Source organism: Rhinatrema bivittatum, chromosome 2, assembly GCF_901001135.1.
Source record: "Rhinatrema bivittatum chromosome 2, aRhiBiv1.1, whole genome shotgun sequence".
Taxonomy (NCBI): domain Eukaryota; kingdom Metazoa; phylum Chordata; class Amphibia; order Gymnophiona; family Rhinatrematidae; genus Rhinatrema; species Rhinatrema bivittatum.
This window is the reverse complement of record NC_042616.1, coordinates 403,399,271-403,423,091: the sequence shown is the minus strand read 5'-3', so window position 1 is coordinate 403,423,091 and position 23,821 is coordinate 403,399,271. Positions and strand designations below refer to the sequence as shown.

The window sequence follows — 23,821 nt, the reverse complement described above, 5'->3', positions numbered from 1 at the left end:
TATTTTAAAACCCGGGGCCGCAGCAGCTTATTAGCAGCGTATATTTACTGCTGCTGCTGCTGAGGTATAAGTCTGCAGAAATCGCGTTTTAGGCCTAACACGCCAGGGTGAGGGTCCGGGACACCTAGGGGGAGTGCATGATCAAGAACCACAGGGATCTGGATGACCTCGAGATTGACTGGGAAAACTGGTGGACTAATTGAAAAAAAAAATGGGAATGCCCCTCATGCGAGCATGTTTTAAAATCTGTTTACATACATGTGTTACAGCTGACAAAGTCCTAAGGAAGATACATGAAGTAGGTTTGCTCGCGGAACCTCTTAAAACTAGGAGCACACTTCCACATGGTAGGCATATTTTGACTTATACGCGCATAACTGCACGCATGATTTTTAAATTCCAGCGTAGCTCTGCTCGCGCGCCCATTCGCATGTGTCTGGGCACACGTGCGTTCATTTTAAAATTAGCCTGAGAGCAAGCACTGACCCTGATTCTCACATGCCGCCTGCAGGAGAGAAACATCAGCATGCATGGAGACGATTCATGTCCCATGAGGACTCGGGACATGCTCTATTGTGTGCATAGGAATGACCGCATGTGCACAGTCACGGTCTAGAATCAGCCATGCATCGTGCATGCCCCCCACCCTGACTCCACAGGTGGCTTGGCTTTACAGCAGTCAGTAGCACAGCAGCCTGCCCAGGTCCTGGTGGGGCAGGACAGCGAAGCAGGGAGAAGCACTGGGGAGAGACTTGCTCCACCATAGCCTGAGGTAGGAACAGTACAGGCCATAGTGTCTATGTGTGGAGGCCAAGGCTGCCCATCATTTTGTGATGGGTTTTTTCAGCTCATAGAATAAAGAAAGGGTAATTTTATAACAGCCCACACAGGACTCAAGAAAGTACATGCAGACTTCAGCCCTAACTTTCAAAGCGGACTTATGTGCACAAGGCAGCTTTAAAACTTAGCGGGTGTTTGTGGAACCCAGGAGAGACTGGAAGAACAACGGCTGAGAGGACTGAAGTGTGGAAACTAGTAGTGGATCTCTGGGATATTAATTTTTTTTTGGGAAAGGGACAAATGTTTTAAACCGGAGACCCCATTCTCCCTCTGAATGCTGAAGTGTGTTAGATCAGGATGTGGCTAGTTTCAATTTGCACTGTTGACATCAACAGGATAGGAATCTAGGATGACGCTGGAGCAGGAAGGCATCTTCTCTCTGTTCTACAACTGAAAATGTTCTATTGTTACCGGTGGGAGAGCGGAGGGAAAAGGAAAGGGAAGGTTGAGGGAGTCCCCCCTGAAGTTGTTCCTCCCTGACAGAATCTCATATCTCAGTTTGTGGGGCAGACACAGAGGACCAAAGACTTGGTAGTGTCTCTTGCTGCCCATGGGGAGGAGGGAAACTCTCTTGGGCCTGAGATAAGAATATAAGAAATGCCATGCTCGATCAGACCAAGGTCCATCAAGTCCAGCATCCTGTCTCCAACAGTGGCCAGCCTGGACCACAAGTATCTAGTTGATCCCCAATAGCTGACCTATTTCTTGATCTCACTCCCAGAGAGAAGCATGCTGGCTTTCCCAATATGTCCTTAGACCCTGAAGACTGTGTCCCTCCATGGGTTCTAGGATCAGTGACCTCAGTATTTGTAGAGCCACGACTGAGGCATTGCAGTGATACTTTGTCTCAAAATTCTGCGATGGAGCCAGGCAGCTTGATGGAAGATAAAGCCATAGCTGCGGCTGCGTGTATTCCAGTAAATGCAACCTGAAGGTTGCTGCTGAAGGAGTTGCTAGAACAGGAGGATTTTCAGGGACTGAAGAAGCAGCAGATAAAGCAGCAAATCCAGATGTGCCTTGGACGTCAACTTTGGAGAGACCTTGCAATATCACTCTTGAGACTATCTGGTAGGCCGTCATGCTTCTGGAGAAGGCAGTGAGTACAAATATTACACATATGGAGAATACCCTTGAGACTATCAGTATGTGAGTTAGCAAATTGGACTGGGCAGGATGGGAAGACTGGGTCTCTTGAGACATGTTTTTTCAGGTGCAAAGGGTGAATTCCAAGTTGGTAGAGGAGACTAACTTGTTAAATCATAAACCGAAGTTAAGGGAAACAGACAGTATCACTTGAATGTAAGAGTTCTCAATTTTCCCCCAAGTACCCACTATAAATCCAAGGGAGATGTTTAAGAAATTATTGATAGAAATTTTGAAGATTCCTGGAGAAGCTGTTTCTCCTTTGAATAGTCTTTTCTCTCCCATTTTTGAAGTGGGTTGGGGAGCAGCCAGCAGTGGACATCCAACCCCAGTTTGGATCATACTGCATTCCTAGAGGATTCGCTTTATGTTACTCTCTTGGTCTCATTTGTATTGGAAACGGACACAGATTCTGTGATGCGGCTTTTCTTTCGTTGCAAACACAGAACAGATAGTAATCCCTGCAGATGTGACAAGAGGGGATCACTATTGGTGGGGAGGTTTTGGGGTTTTTTTTTTGCACTATCCCTCTAAATATTTAATCAAATTCTCTAATGTTCACTATGTATTGTTGAAACCTAAGCATCTGAGATAATTTCTTGATAAAAAGACTGCTGAATAATGGACTGCTATTAGATGGCCTTGGTAATTAAGCTATGCAAGCTAAAAGTATATGTTCCCCACACAAGAGCTAATCCTTTTTTTTTCTTTTTATGATGGTTACATCTTTCCTTGTTTTCTATTGGATTCCCATCATCTCTAATATTGGGGGCTTAATTGAGGGTAATGCAGTGATGTAGGTATATGGTAGTTTTTTATATCAACATCATCTATGGCAGGGACGGCCGACTCTGGTCCTTGAAAGCCACAAACAGGCATGGTTTTGAGGATATCCACAATGAATATGCACCAGAGAGATTTGCATAGTGCATGCAAATTGCAAATCTCTCTGGTGCATATTCATTGTGGATATCCTGAAAAATCAGACCTATTTGTGACTTTCGAGGACCGGAGTTGGCCACCCCTGGGGTTTTTCTTTGTGTTCTTTGTAATAGTTCTGTGTATGATATCCTATGTTCTGTTACAAATGGCTACTTGTAATATTTTTCATAAAATATAAATAAACAAAAAATCATATTGTTCCCACTGTTTTGTTTTACCTTACTCAAATATTTCTCATTTTGGGCTTGATTCATCAAGGTATTTTTCCCATAGACACAGAATGGGAGAAAAGCCTTAGTGAATCAGGCAGTCTGTGTAAGTAGAAGCACAAGTGATTAACATAGAAGAGTAAGGCTGAAGCCCCTCCCTCCCTGAGAAGAAGAGAGCCTCATATGTACCCAGAATCATGGAACAGCGCTGCACCGGTTTAAGTCCCGTCAGTCGGCTGAAATGTTGGGGATAGTAAAACTCCAGGGATTCCAGCAGAGCTTCATAACCTCTCTTCCCACGACCTCGCAGGATATCCATCAACCGACCTAGACAGAAAAAGAGAGAGCGAGAAAGAGAGAGAGAGGAACAGGCACACAAAGATTACACCAAATTACACTCAAAACCAAGGTCTGAAAACTCAGAGATACGTCAGTCTCAGCCTCTCCAGAAAGAACAGGAAATCCTTTGGGGGTAGGAGGTGAAGGTGTGAGAGTGTAGGCTTGAAGGTAAGGGTGGATATGCATTGGACATGATGTGTCCAATGCATATACAACCCTCTCCTTCCCCAGCGCTGCCTGGGGAAGGAGAGGGTTGAGCCTGGTTGTTCCACCCTTGCCCTCTTTACCTGTCTGCTGGGCCTTTGAAAGGAACCTGCATGAGGTATTTGAGCTCTAACTGTCGAATGGCAGTAGGGTGTGAGAGGCAAGCAATGGCTGTGGAAGAAGGGATGGTGTGAGGGAGGGAGGGGAATGGAGCGCGAGGGAGCACTGATTGTGTGAGAATGGGAGGGCAAAGGATGGTGTGGGAGCGCTGCCTGGGGAAGGAGAGGGCTGAGCCTGGTTGTTCCACCCTTGCCCTCTTTACCTGTCTGCTGGGCCTTTGAAGGGAACCTGCATGCATTGAGCACCTCCTCCTCATCTTGCTCATCGATGACTCGGCACTGCCGCAGGTAGGGGGTCAGCTTGGCTGGGTTCAATGAACGAGTCAGCATGTGGCGCACACCCTCAATCTTCTCCCACAAGGTTTCCTCATCTTGCTTCTCCAAGGCACTGCTCCCCACCTGCCCAGGGTCACATGCAATCTCTGCTGGGGACAGCAGAGAAAGGTTCGCTGCAACTGAAACACAGAGTCATAAGATACGGAATTCTGTGGCAAAAGCAATAGTAAAGGCTCATGGGTGCTCTAGGCAAAGGAAAGAAGGTTGAGTTTCTATAACACATTTTATAAAAAACTGCATCACAAAGAGCACATTACAAACGCAGAAGCAGACACCATTGACAGAAAAGGAATGCTTGGTCCTCCCAGTCCACACATGTGCATGCTTTTGAAAATGTAAAAGCATGCATGTAAGTGTAAACCCCTCCCCAACTCCGCTCCCAAGAGTGCTTCCTCTCAGTCCAGGTAAATATACATGTGAGCATGACACACATGTAAGTTTAGCCGCATGCTGGTCAGGTAATGTTGTAAAAGGTCATTGCTACATATAAAACATTGTTTTATCCACAGAACATTTGAACTTTACCCTCCCTGTGTCTATGCCATGCATGCTTGAATTCTGCCACTATTTTGACTCCTATAAACTCCTCTGGAAGTCTGTTGCAGGTATCTACTGTCTTCTCAATGAAAACATATTTTCTTACTGTAAAGGAGTGCACATTAGACCCTCCTTAAAAGCCAGGACCAGGCATATAGCCTGGTTCATCTTAAACCACAAACAGGAAGGGAATTCCACTTGAAGGCGGGCTCCTTAGAAGGGAATAAGAAGCTAGGCCTAGGGAGAACAAAGAGGCCCCAGGGGAGAGAAGGAAGACTGCTGAACTGTAAGTTCAACTGTAAGTTATGTTACTAGTTTAATTTTGTGAAATGCATAGGCAAGCAGAGCCGCGTCTGTTGTGTTTTCCGATCAATAATAAAGAAGTTTATGAAAGACTTGCCAGAGTCCAGCCTGAGTCTGTTCTTAGGCTAGTCAAGACAGCTCAGGTTGCCACATAAGGTGTCAGTCAGGGATTTCTGCATTAAGCTTGGCACAACCCTCTTTCCTTTGCCATTTCTCCCACGTCGTCCCCATTAGTGTGGAAGGCATGGGAGGAAGATGCCGTGCAACCGTTTTAAGAAACTCGTGAATCGGGCCTTGAAATCAGCAGCCATTGGATTGAGGGGCGATCTTGTGCCTACTCACCTTGGCCCTACCTTTCTCACATGTATGAGCCGTTTAAGTTTAAGATGCTGTTTTGAGCTTTTTGCTGTTACTCCTATTTGAGTGCAGTCGCTGCTCCGTGGATCACGCACATAGACCAAGCACGCCTCTGCTCTTGCCGGTCTTAAAGGACATTTAGCTAAGCAGTAGCTCTAACTGATTTAATTAGCCTATCTGTAATTTAAATCCAATTATACATCTCCCTCCCCCTGCTTAGGCATGAGATTTTTTGCTGTCGGACACATCAGGGTTTCCCCCTGAGGAAGCCATATGTGGTGAAACAAGGGCCTTGTCGGGGCATTTGTCATCATACCCAAGTGGAACACCAGGTTCATGCAATTTTGTAGACTTGATCATTGAATAAACATATCATGGTTTAATTTATGACTATATGCAATGTTTTTGTTGTAATTTGACTTTGGATTAATGTTTTCCCAGCTAGTATTTGCATTACATCACTGTTTTCATACATAGTTATCACCTATAGGGTCTGTTTGTAGCGTTTATGTGTATTTCATTGTAATAACATGTTAATACTTTCATATTGTAACAGCACTGTGTTCCATGTTTTTGATTAGATTTGACATTCAAATGATATTGTATCTATTCGCTAATAGGTGGATTCTAGCAATGTATATTCATACAATGTCAAGCTGACCATGTTATATTGATCTTACGATGTCATTTAAACTTGTAATACATCTGGTTACTTGGTTTACATAGTATTGCAACAGGAAGAGACTCACACTTTAAATGTTACTGTATTGCCTAACTTATATTGAAACAATTGATTGCCAATGCGAATCTCCAACTTTTATGTTTTCACAATTAAAATGTTATCCTTTATTTTTATTTTAACCATCAAAAAATAAAAAATTATTTTTTTAAAAAAGAGAAAGACCTCAGTACTGGTGAAGAATCTGATTTTGTAGAATCTCAATGACCAGTTGTTGCAATCACGAGTTTTGTATCCTCTTTCATTTTTTACTAATTTTTCTTTAAAAATTCTTGTACTTTTGCATTCATTTTCTACAAATCTCAGCCAAATTGCTAATGCCACTCTCCATGTATATCGACTGAAACAGATGATTTCTTCCCATTGAACTCTTAGTCTGGCGGCAATTCCACTTGAGATTCAAACACTTTGAATCTCAAGTTACTTAAAATTTTTAACCGGAGACTTCAATATTTTAACAGCGTCCATTGTTTAGTTGTGAAACCCGACATGTAAATGCTCTATAAACTGAGACAACAGCGTCTTCATAATATTCTTTGTGTGTATATTAAACCTGACATATAAATTCTGCACTTATTTTTCAGTATTACTGATCTTCTTTAAGCAAGGAAGTGCCTCTTGAAACAATATATTTTCTCAGCCATACATAAGAGGTTGTGTGTGGCTATTTGTTGTAAGATATTTAGGCAGGTTAAGGTGTACTAGTATTTTATTTATTTTGTACAATTGACAGATATAGGGGCAGATTTTAAAAGCCCTACGCGCGCCAAGCCTATTTTGCATAGGCCCAGCGATGCGCGCAAGCCCCGGGACGAGCATATGCCCCAGGGCTTAAAAAAGGGGCGGGATGTGGGCAGTCCGGGGTGGGGCAGGGGCGTGGCCAGAGGCCTCTGTAGGGCCTCTAGGCTGGGGGATCGCGCGCCGGCACTTGGCTGGCGCGCGCAACCTATGCCTGCCCAGAGGCAAGTGCAATTTGCATAACAAAGGTATGGAGGGGGGTAGATAGGGCTGGGGGGTGGGTTAGATACAGGAAGGGAGGGGAAGGTGGGGGGGGGGGGGGCGGAAGGAAAGTTCCCTCTGAAGCCACTCCGTTTTCAGAGCGGCCTCAGAGGGAACAAGGAAAGCCATCGGGGCTCCCCTAGGGCTTGGTGCACGCAAGGTGCACAAGTGTGCACCCCCTTGAGTGCGCCGACCCCGGATTTTATAACATGTGCGCGGCTGCACGTGCATGTTATAAAATCGGGCGTAGATTTGTGTGCACCAGGTTGTGCGCACAAATGTACACCCGCACGTACCTCTTAAAATCCGGCCCATACTGTTTTAATTGTTATCACATTCATTCATATTAGTGATTTTTCCCACTCCTGCAGAGTGTATTTGGGTTTGTTTGTTGAGTACCTCGTATTATGACATATTACCTGATCTTTTTGTGTGTATATATATATATATATATATATATAGTGAGTCGGAGATGAATAGGCAGGTTTATTTTTTGTGTGTGTGTTTGTTCTTAGGAGAAAATTGTTCGGTATATATTTCTGAATGGGAAAGAGCCCTGCAAAAAAGTGTTTGTGTGGCCAGAACCAGTTAATTAACATGGAGGAAAGTGCTGGGGATGAGGAGGCAAGGAAGGGTGATGGTCAATAGAAGCCTACTGATTGGAGCAGAGGGCTGAGAACCATTGAAACCAAAGTTCAAATCCTGCTTCTCCAACTAAAGCTTCTTGTGACCCTTGGCCAAATCAGCTCACCTTCCATTGCTTCAGGTATAATCTAAGTGCTTGATTTACTAAGGCATTTTTCCCATTCTAAGTTTATGGGAGAAATGCTTAATACATAAGAACATAAGAAATTGCCATGCTGGGTCAGACCAAGGGTCCATCAAGCCCAGCATCCTGTTTCCAACAGAGGCCAATCCAGGCTACAAGTACCTGGAAATTACCTAAACACCAAGAAGATCCCATGCTACTGATGCAATTAATAGCAGTGAATGTTCCCTAAGTAAATTTGATTAATAGCCATTAATGGACTACTCCTCCAAGAACTTATCCAAACCTTTTTTGAACCCAGCCACACTAACACACTGACCACATCCACTAACCACACAGAGCTTAATTGTGTGTTGAGTGAAAAATAATTTTCTCCGATTAATCTTAAATGTGCTACTTGCTAACTTCATGGAATGCCCCTGTTGCATCCGTCGGTCACAGACGGCTGCGACCGCTCTGCCTCTCCTCTTTTCTACCTTTCTCCTCCTCCATGGGTAAGATGGCTTCCTCTGGTGCCGAGTGCTGAAACCCTCGGCGTCTCCAACTCAGCATGGGCGTCCCCGTCCGTCATGCTCCTTCCCGTGGCCTCCTAGGGTGCGTGCGCGCGCACGCTGCCTACGCTTATCAACACGTCATGGCGGGAACCTCGGGGGCGTCCCCACCGCATGATGTCAATACCTCTGGGTATTTAAGCCTCCTCTCCACTCCTAACCAACGAGTTAGCAAGGACTTCGGTTTAGCTACTCTGACTGCTTCTAAGCTGCATGCTTGGATTCCTCGCTACCCTTCGGGGTATCTCGCTCCTGAAGAAGCTCTGGGCACCCACTCCTCGGGGGCCTCTCGCTTCCACCTACCCTTCGGGGTTTCTACTACCTAACTTAGACAACCGCTCCTCAGGGGTCTCTCTTCTCTTTTCAGGATCCATCTGCGCTCCTGGGTATTCGCTCCTCGAGGGCCTATCCAGCTCAGGGTAACCTGCACCATGGACCTCAGGTCCCGCCTTCATCTACTACCAGGAGGATTCCTGCACTACTCCTCAGTGAGTACCTCTATGCTCCAGCTCTCCATTTCCAACCTTCAGGTTCGGCTTATCCCGCTCTGAATAATTTTGTATCATCTGCAAATTTGATTACTTCACTCATCATATTCTTTTCTAGATCATTTATAAATATATTGAAAAGCACTGTTCCAAGTACAGATCCCTAGGCCCTCCACTGTTTACCCTTTTCCACTGAGAAAATTAATCATTTAATCGTACTGTTTCCTATCTTTTAACCAGTTTGTAATCCACAAAAGGACACCGCCTCCTATTCCATGACTTTTTAGTTTCCTTAGAAGCCTCTCTTGAAGGACTTTGTCAAACACCTTCTGAAAATCCAAATACACTACATCTACTAGCTCACCTTTATCCACATGTTTATTAACCCCTTCAAAAAAATGAAGCAGATTTGTGAGGCAAGACTTGCCTTGGATAAATCCATGCTGACTGTGTTCCATTCAACCGTGTCTTTCTATATGCTCTGTAATTTTGATCTTTAGCATAGTTTCCACTATTTTCCCGGCACTGAAGTCAGGCTTACTGGTCTATAGTTTCCTGGATTGCCCCGGAGCCCTTTTTAAATATTGAGGTTAAGCTGGCCACCCTCCAGCCTTCAGGTGCAATGGATGGTTTTAATGATAGGTTACACATTGACAATGCTTATGCCTTTTCATATTTTCTTTAGATGGATCCTTCTTCCAATTTTGAAGATTTTTTTTTGGCTAAAATAGCCTCTTTCACCTCACCTTTTAACCATACCAGTAATCGTTTTGCCTTCCTTCCATCTTTCTTAATGTATGGAATACATCTGGATTCCACTTCTAAGATTGTATTTTTAAACAAGGACAATGCCTGTTGTACACTTTTAAGCTTTGGAGGTGCACCTTTCAGTTTTTTTTCTATTTTCCTCATTTTTTATCAGTTTCCCTTTTGAAAATTTAGTGCTACAATCGTGGATTTACTAACTGTCCCCCTCCAGTTATGAATTCAATTTTGATCAGTCAAAAAAGTAAACATAATGTTAGGAATTATTAGGAAGGGACTGGTGAATAAAACAGAAAATATCATAATGCCTCTATATCGCTCCATGGTAAGACTGCAACTTCAATACTGTGTACAATTCTGGTCGCCGTATCTTAAAAAAGATATAGTTGCCTAAACTCTTTATTTTATAAGCACCTGCAGTATCAGTGTTGCTCGTGGAACTATTCAACCATATGGCAGAGGAGGACAGTATCTCTAAGTCAAATGTCCGAGACAGCCAAACCAGGTAAGGATCTGACTGAACCTGGGACATATTAGGCAGATATTGCTTCTAAATCAGGATATTAAAATATACGCCAAGATTATCACCAATTGCATCAAGGATATACTACCTCTTATGATTTATCCAGAGCAGATCAGTTATGTGATAGGGAGGAGACCGAGTACCAACATTAGGCGTCTCATATTAGCACTAGAATCATGTAGTAAATTTCAGTTAGCAGACCCCCCTATTGGTCAGTTTCGACGCAGAAAAACCTTTCGATAGGATGGAGTGGGAATATTTGTTTTTTGTTATGGAGAAGTTCAGATTTAAAGGAGTCATTTTAAATGCAGTTTGTCGCCTGTACAAATACCCAAAAGCATATATCTGCATTAATGACTCCAATCTCCTACTTTTAATTTAAATAGAGGGACTAGGCAAGTATGTCCCTTGTCCCCACTTTTATTTATCTTGTCCTTGAAACCACTAATTCGTAAAATCAAGGAACAAAGGAATATTGTTGGCATAAAGTTAGGTCAGAAAGAATTGAAAATGATGTTTTTCACAGATGACATGCTGAAGAACTTGACAAATGCTAGAGTTTCTCTTCCCAGGGTATTATATTGTACTTTCCTCTTTGGCAGTTTTTCTGGCCTAAAACTAAACTTATCCAAGTCTGAGGCTCTCAACATTATGGGTAATTTGAAGGATACCTGGACTAAATTCCACTTGATCTGGGTGACAGAAACCATTAAATACTTAGGAATTCAAGTTCACAGGAATACTCAATGATGGTATGAATTTAATTTTAAGCCTCTCATTCAGGAGCTTAAGCAAAAATTTCTCAGCTGGGAGCACTTCCTCATTTTTTTTATTGGGCTGTTTGGCATTAGTTAAGATGGTATTAATACCTAAGGGGCAGATTTTAAAAGGGATACGCATGTAACCCTTTAAAACCCCTCCTGTGCATGCCAAGCCTATTTTGCATAGGCTCGACGATGCACGCAAGCCCCGGGACACGCATATGGCCCGAGACTTTGAAAAAGGGGCAGGGGCATGGGCGGGGCGCTGGTCTGGGGGCAATCCGGGGGTGGGACCGAGGCCTCCGGCATGGCGGCCGTGCCGGGAATCGTGCACCGGCAGTCAGCCAGCGTGCGCAAGTTACGCCGGCCTCAGACAGGCGTAATGAAGAAAACAAAGGTAGGGGGGGATTTAGGTAGGGCTGGGGGGCAGGTAAGGGGGGGAGTGAAAGGAAAGTTCCCTCCGAGGCCGATTTCGGAGCGGCTTCGGAGGGAACGGGGAATGCTATTGGGGCTCCCCTAGGGCTCTGCGCGTGCAAGGTGCACAAGTGTGCACCCCCTTGTGCGCGCCGACCCCGGATTTTATAACATGTGTGCGGCTGCGCGCGCATGTTATAAAATCAGGCGTAGATTTGTGCAGCCGAGTTGCGCGCACAAATCTACGCCCGCGCATATCTATTAAAATCCGGCCCTAAGGTTTTATATAAACAGCAAATGGCACCCTTTTTCATTACTAGAAAAGACCTTCGACTCATGTAAAAATTGTGTACATGCTTTTCTTGGAAGTCAAAAAAGGCAATAATTAAATTTTCCACTCTGTTGGCCCCCAGAACAGAAGGTGGAAAGGGATTTGCTGACATATTATTACAATTTGGCCTGCCTTTTAACAATCTTAAGAGAATGGTTGAGCACCATAAGAGAGGATTCGATAACAGCATTAGAAAGTGAGTTTGTGAAGCCTTTCAGTTTGCTACATTTGCTTCATACCAAAGATGAGGCGCTATCACCCTTTATATTACAATCGCTTTTGATCAGTGCCATAAGGAAGACTTGGAGAGCAACTAGGAAGCACCTGGATTTGAACTGGCAAGTGTATTATTGCTTACCATTAGTTGGGAACTCCACCTTTAAACCTGGTGCCTCACATACGGGCCGATACAGTAAAGTGCGGCCGTGGTTGCGCGGTTTTTAACCCGCTTTGGACGCACGTTTTGAGCTCGTAAGATGGACGCGCGATTCAGTATCGGCTTTTACGGGTCCTTAGCGCTTGCCGAAAAAGACGCGTATCCATTTCCGACCGTCGCATGTATATGGTATGTTAATGATCAAATTAGCTATTCCCTCTGATATAGTAACGTGCGCCCAAATTATCGCGTCTTTAACCAGCTTATTTATCGTGTCTTTAACCTCTATATTTACCGCCTGCCCTGACCCTGGCACTAGTGTGGTGTTCAGTCAGCTTCGGACCGGACAGCGTCATGGACAACATGTATATATTGGTTCTAGCGATCTTTTTCATTCGGTTGAGAAGCAGAATAAGAAATGCTTGGCAAGCAAATTCTAGAAGGCAGATTGGAGAAGCCAACAGGGGAGCCCTGCAGCAAGGAGAACCCAGCCAACCTAGCCAACAGGAGAACCCTGCAGCAAGACTGGAGGAGGTATGTGTTCAATGGTACCGTCCATCTCTGGGCGTCTCTGAGGCTCTGGGGGTCCAGCGGAGACATGGATGCCTCTACGGACGCCGGAGAGATGGTAACCATGCCAGGCCTTCCTCCGGAGTCTACTAGGCGTCCTGAGGTTCCGGGGGTCCAGCGGAGACATGGACACCTCATGGACGTCCGGAAAGGCAGCGGGGCCTTTCAGTCATGGATGTCCGGAAAGAGGCAGGAACGTCCATGAACGGAAGCCCCGACCTTGGATGTCTGGGCGGGTGCTCAAGGCAGCGGCCATGGACGTTGGAAGGCAGTGAGGCCTCCCCTCCGTTCATGGATGCCCGGAAAGAAGCGGGAACGTCCATGAACAGAAGCCCCGACCTTGGACGTCTGGCTGGGCGCTCAAGGCAGCGGCCATGGACGGTAGAAGGCAGCGGGACCTCCGATCATGGATGCCCGGAAAGAGGCGGGAACGTCCATGAACGGAAGCCCCAGCCTTGGACGTCCAGGCGGGCGCTCAAGGCAGCGGCCATGGACGTTGGAAGGCAGCGTTCCCATCTCTTTCTGGGCGTCCATGCTTGGAGGCCCCGACCTTCACAGACACCCAGATGTCCTTGCACGTCCTTAAGCGCCTGGACATGGAAGGTTGGGGGTGGTTTCCGATCAAGGACGTCTGGATGCTCAGGGCAGCGGCCCCGGTGTCCATGCGGGGTCTGTAGAAAAGAACCATCCACTTACCTGCTGGAATGACTTTTGAAATGACATTTGAAATGACATTTGAAATGACAGGTATGGTGCCAGTGCACCCTGGATACTGATTAGGCGTTGTATACCGCTCTATACAGTAAAATGGATTGCGAACGCCTACCGCTTCATAGGCGTGCTTTTGACACTCTTTTGTCGCCGCTTGGATTTGCATCTAATTTGAATACTGAATCAAGTGGCTTGCGAACCAAAATGCGAGCGCGTCAAACACGCGGGCACCCGGCACTGCCACACTTTTTTTTACGCGTTGGTACTGTATCGGCCTGATAGAGAGTATCAATCTCTATGGTCCCAAGGCATAGCAACCATACAGCCTTTTGTCAATTTGCAGTCTGGCAAAATGCACTCCTTTGAATATTGTACACAATTATTTGCATCTAACTAAAATTGATTGTCTTACTTATTTACAAATAAAAAGCTATGTGGGAAAGATGTTACAGTTAGGGGTGAGGGAAATAAAAAATGGTGCTGTCCAATGCTTACTGGGGCAGACTTTAAAACCTGAGCGCGTGGCCTACATTTGTGCGCGCTAGCCGGCACGCACAAACGTACGCCTAATTTTATAACATGCGCGGCCCCCCCACCTTCCCATCCCTTCTTCTATCTAACCCGCCCCCCAAGCCCTACCTAAATCCCTCCCACCTTTATTTTGTTATTTACTCCTGCCAGAGGCCGTCTGCCGGCGCCCGATCCCCCGGCACGGCCGCTGTGCCGGAGGCCTCGGTCCCGCCCCTGCCCCTTTTTCAAAGCCCCGGGACATGTGCGTATCTCAGGGCTTGCGTGCGACGCTGGGCCTATGCAAAATAGGCTCGGCGCACGCAGGAGCATTTACGCGTGTAACCCTTTTAAAATCCACTCCACTAGGCCGGATTTTAATACCTATGCGCGCGGGGTACATTTGTGCTCTCCCCGGCACGCACAAATGTACTTCCGATTTTATAACATGCGCGCGCAGCCGCGCGCATGTTATAAAATCTGGGGTCGGCGCATGCAAGGAGGTGCACACTAGTGTACCTTGTGTGATCCGAGCCCTAAGGGAGCCCCGATGGCTTTCCCCGTTCCCTCCTTTGGCCCCCCCCCACCTTCCCCTATCTAACCCACCCCCCAGCCCTACCTAAATCCCCCCTACCTTTATTTTGTAAGTTATGCCTGCCTCTGGCAGGCGTAACTTGTGTGCGCTGGCCGGCTGTCGGCATGCAATGGCTTTGCTGTTGTGCCGGAGGCCTCGGTCCCGCCCCTGCCCCGCCCCACCCACACCCCATCCCTTTTTTCAAGCCCCAGGACATACACGCTTCCCGGGGCTTTGCGCGCGTCGCTGGACCTATGTAAAATAGGATCGGCGTGCGTAGGGCTTTTAAAATCTGCCCCTCTTTGTTTAATGGCAAAAACATTTAATCCTAGATCTAAAGGGGCAGATTTTAAAAGTCCTACGCGCATAAATCCAGCTGGCTGACCCTGGATTTTATAACATGCGCGCGGCTGCGCGCGCATGTTATAAAATCGGGCGTACATTTGTGTGTGCCGGTTAGCCCACACAAATGTACGCCGCGCGCGTAGGTATGAAAATCCGGCCCAAAATATCTAGTTTTTTACATGAGACATAAAAATAAAATATATCTGACACTAGCCGAGATTTGGTCTCACGAGTTGGCAGTCAACCTGACAGAAGATGATATCCTTGAATGTGATCTATTGGCCTGGTGGGCCATGAAATGTGTGGTTCTTTGGGAGATTCACATTAGGATATTACATGGAACTATATTCTGGCAAGTAAAGCTTATGCAGCAAAAATAGCTGCTTCTGGGTGTTGTTTGAAGTGTGCTTGTCCGTCAACCTCCCTATTACATTGTTTATGGGAATGTGGACCTATACAATCATTCTGGGAATCTGTAAAAGAATATTTTAAGACCCTGAAAATTCCAACCGGGGACTGGTCGGTGGTTTTCTGTCTGCTAAGCCATGTAAGTGTAAATTCAAACCTTAAGTGGTCATATAAGGTGCTGCTAATCAAGGGATGTTTGGTGGCACTGCGCCTTATATTATGTAAGCGGTTAGAACAATTAAGCCCCACTCTGGCAACATGGAAAGATGCTCTTATGGATATATATTTGTTAGAGATCAAGTCTGTCAGAGGTGGCTCTAAGAAAGGCTCAGCCTTGGTACAACAAGTTTGAGAACTATATATGAAATCATTACCCTTTGATCTGCGGAAATGGTGCAGTATTATAGCGCGCAATGCTTATAAATAATAGCTTTCAAAGTATAGATGCTTTTGTTAGATACACGGACGCCACATATATGTATTTGTATATACAATTGGATGTATAGAGCCTATAATGGTAACGGTATTCGATATCAAGTTACTTAGTTCAATCGATCTCTTTTATGGATGACTAAGGGGTGGGTTGGGAAGGATAGGGGAAAGGGAAGGGGGTGAAGCTGTAAGAATGTACATGGTCTTCTATTTTATCTTTTATTGTTGGAAAATTCAATTAAAAATATTCAAAACAAAAAAGATTAGAAAAAAATATTCATTCTTCATCTGGTTTAGAGGAACCCGCCGGCCCCCACCCCAATCCAGATAAAAGCACAACATTGTTTTTTTAATTGATTAAAACCTGCCTGCCTCAGCTACAAAACATGTTCAGCCAGCACTGGCGGTCTTTAGCTGTGATGATCATGGTGAACTTTGGAAAGACAATCTGAATAATAATTCAAGCCAGTTTGGCCCCTCTCCCTCCTCAGGGGCAGTAATAACAGCCCCAGGGGCAGTATCCCTCTGAGAGGGTACTAGGGGTAAACTGGCTGGTATTATTATTCAGCGTGCCTTTCCAAAGATCAACAAGATGTAAAAGTGCACTCAGTGCACACCTTGCACTCCAGCCCAGCAACCCAAAGGTTTACAGTGAACTGATTTAGAAGAGAGATGTTTAGGATTTTTCATCGTTCCTTCTTTTTATATAGGCATCTGTACCACTCTAGCGGGCATTTGGACAATGCTATAAGGAAGTTGTTTTGGCTTCTGAGTTTGATAGTTTTGATCTAAAAACAGAGCCATGTCAGATTTTGATTCTTACACATATTAGAGGTAATTTTCAAAAGGATTTACGTGCTTAAAACTGGGTTTTACACATGTGAATGCACTTTACGCATGCAAATGGGCTTTTGAAAGGTTCTACAATTTATGCTATTGAATTGTCCATAGGTTTTATCCATTTAAGTGCACTTTATACGGGTAAATGGCTTTTGAAACTTGCTATGATAGTATGTTATATTTACACACATAACTCCTTTGAAAATTACCTCCATGGGGGTAATATCTCTAACAGGCTATATAACTTAGATGGCAAATATGCACACAAGTTACACCAATTTTCAAAGCAAACCTATGCTGTGAGGGATGACAGTTTTAGCCGATAGTTTCCCTTCGTGCAGGGAGATGAGAACTGGGGAGACCCTCAGCTAGACTGGGGTCTGAATCGACAGATGGAAGAGGTAAGATACCATACCTGACAAGTGCAAGGTGGGCTACAAGAATGACCTTGCTTTGCCCTGTTGAATCTTCTGGACAGTCCTGAAGATGAGTGGTTTTGGGAAGTATGCACAGAGCAGGCCGACCCTCCAGTATAGCGCGGATACATCAGGAGCTGATCTGTAGCTGCTAGGTCTCATGGAACAAAGCGGAGTGACCTTCCAGTCATCCCCCAAAATAAATAAGTCAATCACTGGGGTACCCCCAACAGAAGAATAGGTCAACCATGAGCCTCTGATCTAGAGACCATTTATGTGGTTGAAGGACTCTGCTGAGCCAGTCTACGTGTGTATTCTGGATCCCCAGGAGATAATTTGTATGGAGATAAAAACTGTTGTTCCAGACCCATGACCAGATTTTCAAGAGTTCTTCGCAGAGGGCCTATGAGCCACCTGATTGTTTGATTGCAGTTCCTCTTGTTTGAAAGGTGGGAGAGAGCTCCCAGAGCATACCAGATAGCCCACGATTCTAGACGGTTGATTTTGAGATGACTTTTGCTTCAGATCCCAGTGCTTCATGGGGTCCATGAAGCACTGGTGCAAGCCCCTCGGCCTCTAATGGAAGCAATGGCATTATTTAATGAGCTGGGAATCACAACTGAAGTCCTTTAGCAAGGACTCCATATCTATCCACCACTGTAGAGAGACACACATTTCAGGAGAAGTGTAGCTAGTGAGATAGAAGTTGGGATAATTGATCCCACTGATCTTTGAGGGCCCACTTTAGGCCAAACATGTGGAGGCATGCCAGAGAGACCCCCTGGACTACTGCCACCATGTACCCTAATAGGATGTGAACTAACCTCACTGACATATAGTCCCTTTCCCAGAAGTGCATTTGCAAGGCCCACTAGATCCCTGTACTGGTAAGATAATATTTTCCTTGATCAAGTCTATCCAGACCCCTATAAACTGTATCCTCTGAGAGGGGATCAGTGACTGAACCCCAGTGACTGAAGAAAATCATTTGGAAGGACTCAAGGACAACTTTCTGGGATGAGTTTGTCACCAGCCATCCAGATATGGGAAACACAGACTCCCTGCTTCCACAGCTGCATTGCTACTACTGCCAGGTACCTCATGATCAGTCTTAGGGCAGCTGAGAGGCCAAACAGGAGAATCTTGTACTGATAGTAGTGTGCTCCCCACCATAAATCTGAGGAGTTTACGATGTGCATATTGAATGGAAATGTGAGCATATACATCTTTTAGGTCCAAGATACACAGACAGTGCTTTGATTGAATGAATGGGAGAATAGTTGGAGCAAATTCATTTTGAACTTTTTACAAACCAGCAGCTTGTTCAAGTCCCTTAGGTCCATAATATATTTCAAATCCTTCTGACTTCTTTAGGGATTAAGTAGTACTGGAAGTAGAACCTTGCACCTTATGTCTGAGAAAGAACAAGCTATATGGCCTTCTGCTGTAGAAGAGATGTTACTTCCAGCCTCAAGGAGATGGATTAGAGTTCTCCTACCAGCTAACATGGGAAAGTTGAGAAAAACACAAGCAGTAACCATATTCCATAATCTTCAGTACCCACCTGTCCTTTGTTATGTGACTCTACTCCATCAAGAAGGACTCAATCCTTCCATCCATGGGGACAGATGGGGATGTGGCCACCAAAAGCATAAAAAACCTGCCCCAGACTTGAGTTGAGGGGGCAGCTGTGCTTTAGTTGCCTCTGTTCTCTTGGGCATCCCTTGGCAGGGTAATGTTGAGGCTGAAGTGGTGGGGTCTGTTGCCTCAGGAAGAGCTTCTTTTGGAAGAAATGTCTCTTATAAGAGAAATAGGGCCTTCTGGATGTGGAGGAATGATCCATAGGAGCAGAGAAGAGTAATTGAAGGGTGGACTGATGTTCTTTAATCAGCATGACCATCTCCTTCACTTTGTCCCAAAAGAGGTTTTCTCCTCTACAACAGACATCCACCAGATGGTTGTGAAAATCTTCTCTAAGCTTGTTCACCCTTAGCCAATCAAGCCACTTGACTCCAGTGGACACCACTGACAGCTACAATGTCCAATTCCTCTCACGTCTACCTGATCGATTGCTTCCTGTATTCCTCCACATCAGCAAAGAATTGTTGCAATTCAGTGCACTTAGACCCTGATCCAGAGCCTACCAGTGTTTTCAGCTTCTCCACACACTCGTGTAGGTACTGCACCAGGAAATGTTAGTGTCCTGTAATCCTCGCACTGATCATGGACCCTTGTAATGTCTTCTACCTGAATGTATTGAGAACATTTTGGTCTTTCCCAGGAGGTGTGCTAGAATTATTTTCTGGAGTGCCTCACACATTTCAATACCAGTTCAACCATCACCAAGGAGAAGCTGGACTAGGACCATGCCAAAACCTAGACAGGGCTGGACCTTTTATTTCAAGTCAATCTTGCATGTCACCAGCTGGCAAGACTTTGGGTTCTGCCACTTCCTCAGCTGGTGATCCTACAGGAAGCTATGTTCCAGCATTGTGGTGGATTCAGTAGGGGGCTTAATGAAATGAGGCAGCCTGCTCTAGGATGCTAGAGACATTGCTCTAGGATCCTCTTCCATCCTGAGGTTATTCTCTAGGAATCTGGAATAGCTCAGGTCCTCCAGTTGCAAAGTATATCTTGATAGTGCCAAAGAGGGGTTGGAAGGGATTACTATGGTTTCTTCATCCCCTGACCTGCAGGATGTACTCATTCATGACTCAGCTGGTGAAGTAAATGGAGCCTGAGATGAGGACTTCTAAAGACTGAGGTGGAGGATACCTGCATGAACTCCAACCGTATCGATCCTTCCTCTTCCCCCTCTGATCCCTCTAGCTACTCAGGGGAAAAGACCATGTAGCCACATCGACTGGGCTCCCATGGATGGTGAAGCCCACTAGGGTGATATGGAAACATTCTGAGGGCCTTCCAAAATCTAACTGTGAGAGAGCATTCCTCCCTCTGTGAGTAAGGAGGTAAAGAAGTCTTCACTTGTTCTATCAACTGAGTAACCATTGTACTGGGGTAGGTGGGGGAGACATCTTCCAACACCAAGATGGGTTCATTCTCTCTGTGATCTAGAGGTGGGATACCCAGGTGCGCCAAAGATCAACTCAGCATTGTTGACACCGATTCCTGGATGCATCTGCTGCAGAGGCATGCTAAGCCAGTTGAGTCATTCTAGAAGCAGGCCATACCATAGGTGCCAGCAATAATTCTCTCTGCACCATAGAGCTCCGGTCCATCGTTGTTGCCCTTTTTGGCATAGAGATACTCCATGCTATTGAAAACAAAGGTACCTTCTTTGGGGCAGAGACAGCCATGTCCGTGGAAAAATAGGCTGCCAAGCACCATAGAGCTCCGCAATGTAGTAAAAGATGGCACTTTCTATGCCGTGGCACCCCTCACTAAGGAAATGGACAGCGCCCTTCTCAGAGCTGAGGATGAGGGGCTGGCCCCAACAGAGCAAGTGCTCTTCTCAGAATATCATCCTGCACCTTAGCCTGCCTATCCATGCTCTTGCACTCACCTGAGGAAGAACCATGAGGTGGCACCAACAGAGCATCTACAGAGAGAGAAAGGAAATGTCAACTCCCTACGATGTCTGGAATGCTCCCTGTTGAGGAAACTTAATATTCATTTTTAGAAAATTTTAGATGCAGTTACTTAGTGCTCTCTGTATATGTGTCAGACAACACGCATAGATCAAGCACTGTGATAAGCATGTGCTCAGGAATGTAGTCCTATGGAATTTAGACCAAAAAAGGGCAAAAAGTAAAATATAGGCGTAACAGAGATAAGACTGGTATAAAGACCTGACTGAAACAAAAGATACTTCGACTGACATCTTGCTTTGCTGGTTTTTGGTAGCATAGCAGAGTAAGATCTCTGTCCCTCAGAAGCTTCAGAAACTTTTATGCTTTGTTTATCTTTCTGAGATGTTTGTTGTAGCTCTTTTACTTCTTCTGTGAATAAACCTTTTTTTCTTTTTACTAAATGCTGCCTAGATTGTTTATTTAAGAAGATGAATTAACATTTTTGGTGGAGAATGCGTGCAGGAGGAGAAGGAGCTGTGTTAAGGGTGTAGAGATCTTCTTTTGTTCTCTTGCAGCAGAACTGCAGGAATAATAATCTTGAATAAAATTTGTGCAGATCTCGAGTAGAAATATAATTTTTGCGAAAATTCCGGATATGTATGTGAAGGTCCAGGTAACTTCAAAACACGCATGAGTATATTATCTTTGACATTTATTTGCTTTTCTATCACTTTTAGTCTTTCTTCACTGCTTTATTGTTGAAACACTGTGACACCATGCCACTAAGGTCAAGGCCTCACTCCAGGAAGCAGAGTGGCTCCACTGCCTACCTTTGCACAGAGGCACAGAGTGTCTTACCTGATGCAGAGGCTTGTAGAACCTCCATTTTCCATACATGAAACTGCAGTATCCTTGGGGATATCTTGCTACATCAGACACAGCCCAAGACAATATGGTCCAGCCCCAGACAGAGGTAGCAGATGGTATGGGTGTCCATGATGGAAATTCATCACTTACCCTCAAAAACCTTGAAGGCACTGATGACCTTCTTCGATTTGGACTTTTCCTCTTCATTTTATTTTTTTATGAGGGGCTACTGAGATAGTGGCCAAAAAGAACTCAATATAATATTTGCAACAGCAACGAAAGGTAAAAATGTCAAAAAGAATAGAGAGTGGTAACATGTCCATGTGGTAGCTTAGATGAAGAAAGACTGAAGGGCTCATGAGGCATTGGCTGCATGTGGGAACTCCCATACTTCCGAGCTCTGAGAGTTGGGTCCATATCAGCACCATCAAATGATGTCACTTACTAGTTGTGGCTGATTTAATCTTTCTTGTTGACAGTTAAATCAAGCACAAACTGTGGAGCAAAGAAATTGTGAAAGACCTCAGTGATGGAGAATCAACAAGGCCTGGTGCTACCGTAAGGCAGTGAGTGCTAGGGTTGCCACCTCACCGCAGATCAACTCTAAGAAAATTAGAATTACAAAGCCATGCAACTGGGCAACCCAAAGCAGCAGATTAACTCGGGCAGCAAAGTTCCAAAAAGAGGGTGGGATCCCAGTTTGCTTTCTTTTACTTCCACATCTCTAAATGTGTTCACTTTATACAGAATTGATGTAGTTATCTATACCTGCCAAAGGGATTAAACCCTCAAATTGGGCCAAAAATATAATTTCCTCATTGTGAACTATGATTTTCAGACCTGGGCCTACACCAAGTTGGAAACAAATCCCAAATCTCAAAATCTCCAGACTGTGATTTTCAGTTTAGTCAGTCCATCTCCATACCATAGCACTTCATAAACACAGTGACAAACAAATCAGTCATTTATACCAGCTGAATGTTAAATACCATAAACACAGACAAAAAAGAAATGAGCAGCAGCACCTTTGGAATGAAAACAAAGCAGCAAATATGTACGTCTTGCATCACTGGGGTGAAATAAGAGAAATTCAAGAGTGCAAGAACTGGAAAAAGGGTTCAGCACAGACACATTTTCAAGTTTTCCAGTGCAAAAATGACTGGTTTATCCATGAAAATGCCCTAGATTTTGTTTGTTTTGTTTTTTTATTAGGGACAACCGGGATCAAAAGTGCAGCAGTTTCTTCACTGTAGCTAAACTTTGATATACCTGGCCCTGAAGTCCCACTAAGGGCCAGGTATATCCGTAGTAGGGTTTAACCAGGGATCTCCAGATCACGGCTCTGTGTGTTCATCAGCCTCTCTGGAGCTGAACAAGGGATTGTTTTATGGCACGGAGGGAGTAACCACCAGTAGCTATGACAGTGCCCTCCCCCCAAATCCATCGGGTGATCCCTCTCCCTGCATGGCTGGAGCTCGATTAGGATGAGAAATCCAGCTCCGTTTGTCCACGGAGAACGATTCCCCAACCCCAGTGAGACGTGGCAAGCTGCCTCCCAGCCTTGCCATAGACAAACAGAAAAGCAGAGCCTGGCCCTGAGGTCACGGCCGCCGCCCCCCCCCAGCAGCACTACCATGCGTACTCACCATCCATCCGGCCGGCGAGGGAAGAAAGAGCCGCAGCCAGCCCTGGATCCTGCTGACTCCTACTGCTCGGTTCAGGGCAGGGCTTTTCCTCCTCTCCCCCCTCTCCTGCGGGGCATTCACGCGCACCTCCGACCCCTGAGCGGGCAAGAGACACCGCTTCAAAGCGGGGACTGGCGCCTTGCTCTTGACAGGTCTCGCACCGCCCTCCACGCTTTCTCTCCAGCCCTGCCCACTGTCACTTTCCGTCCAGGTAGGGCTAAAGGTGATCCCGATTTCAGCTCATATTCTCTCTCTTCACTCTCATTTTTCCTCTTCTGCTACAGCTTGTTTCCCCCCTTCTTATCTTGTAGGTTGCTAAGGGAGGTTAAAAACGAATGAAATCAAGACCTTTGTATTTTACCCCTCTGGCTTTTTGCAGCAGGGAAAGGATTTTGTTCACCTGCAGTGTTTCAGCTTCATTCTGTCTTTCCTTTGCAACTCTAAAGTCTCTCTCTCTCTCTGTGTCACTTCTCTGTACCTCTGCCTCGCTCCTTCCTCCTCCCATACACTGCACAAGCTGATGCGTAGCAGGAAGGAAACCCTGCTGCATTTCACCTGGAGACATGCACAGGTCCCTTGTCAGAACAAGACAAGGAGCCCGAGTGTCTGCCAGGCTTAAGTTCTGCAAAACGTGGAAGAGGAGGAAAAAGGTATCCCAAGGCCAATCCGATTAGTTTTAGCTTCAGGAAACTTTATTGACACGGCAATTTGAACGTGTAGCCAAAGTAGAAATACATAAAGTGGTCAACAAATGAAGAAAAATAATAAAAATAGATAATAAAAATAACTGTAAAAATAAAATTAGATATTTCTCTCATCTGGATAGCAACACAATAAACCCACACAGCTGCTGGAATCTCTTTTTTCAGACGCCAGATTCCTCTCTAGGCC

The 23,821-nt window shown here is 45.3% G+C and overlaps 1 protein-coding gene across 3 annotated transcripts in view; it reads right to left on the bottom strand.

Moving 5' to 3' along the window:
* Window positions 1-23,500, bottom strand: part of CARD10 (caspase recruitment domain family member 10) — a 115,694-nt gene extending 92,194 nt beyond the window's left edge. For 2 of the 3 annotated variants that reach the window (XM_029590052.1, XM_029590053.1), the window contains exons 1-3: window positions 22,892-23,497; window positions 4,000-4,251; window positions 3,324-3,461 (exon numbers count right to left, since the gene is read on the bottom strand). In XM_029590052.1, the coding sequence (XP_029445912.1) occupies window positions 3,324-3,461; window positions 4,000-4,251; window positions 22,892-22,898 (397 nt within the window). In that variant the 5' untranslated portion in view covers window positions 22,899-23,497. Of the gene's footprint in view, window positions 1-3,323; window positions 3,462-3,999; window positions 4,252-22,891 lie in introns of all 3 variants that reach the window. The other variant, XM_029590054.1, reaches the window with a different exon arrangement.
* Window positions 23,501-23,821: the final 321 nt, after the last annotated feature.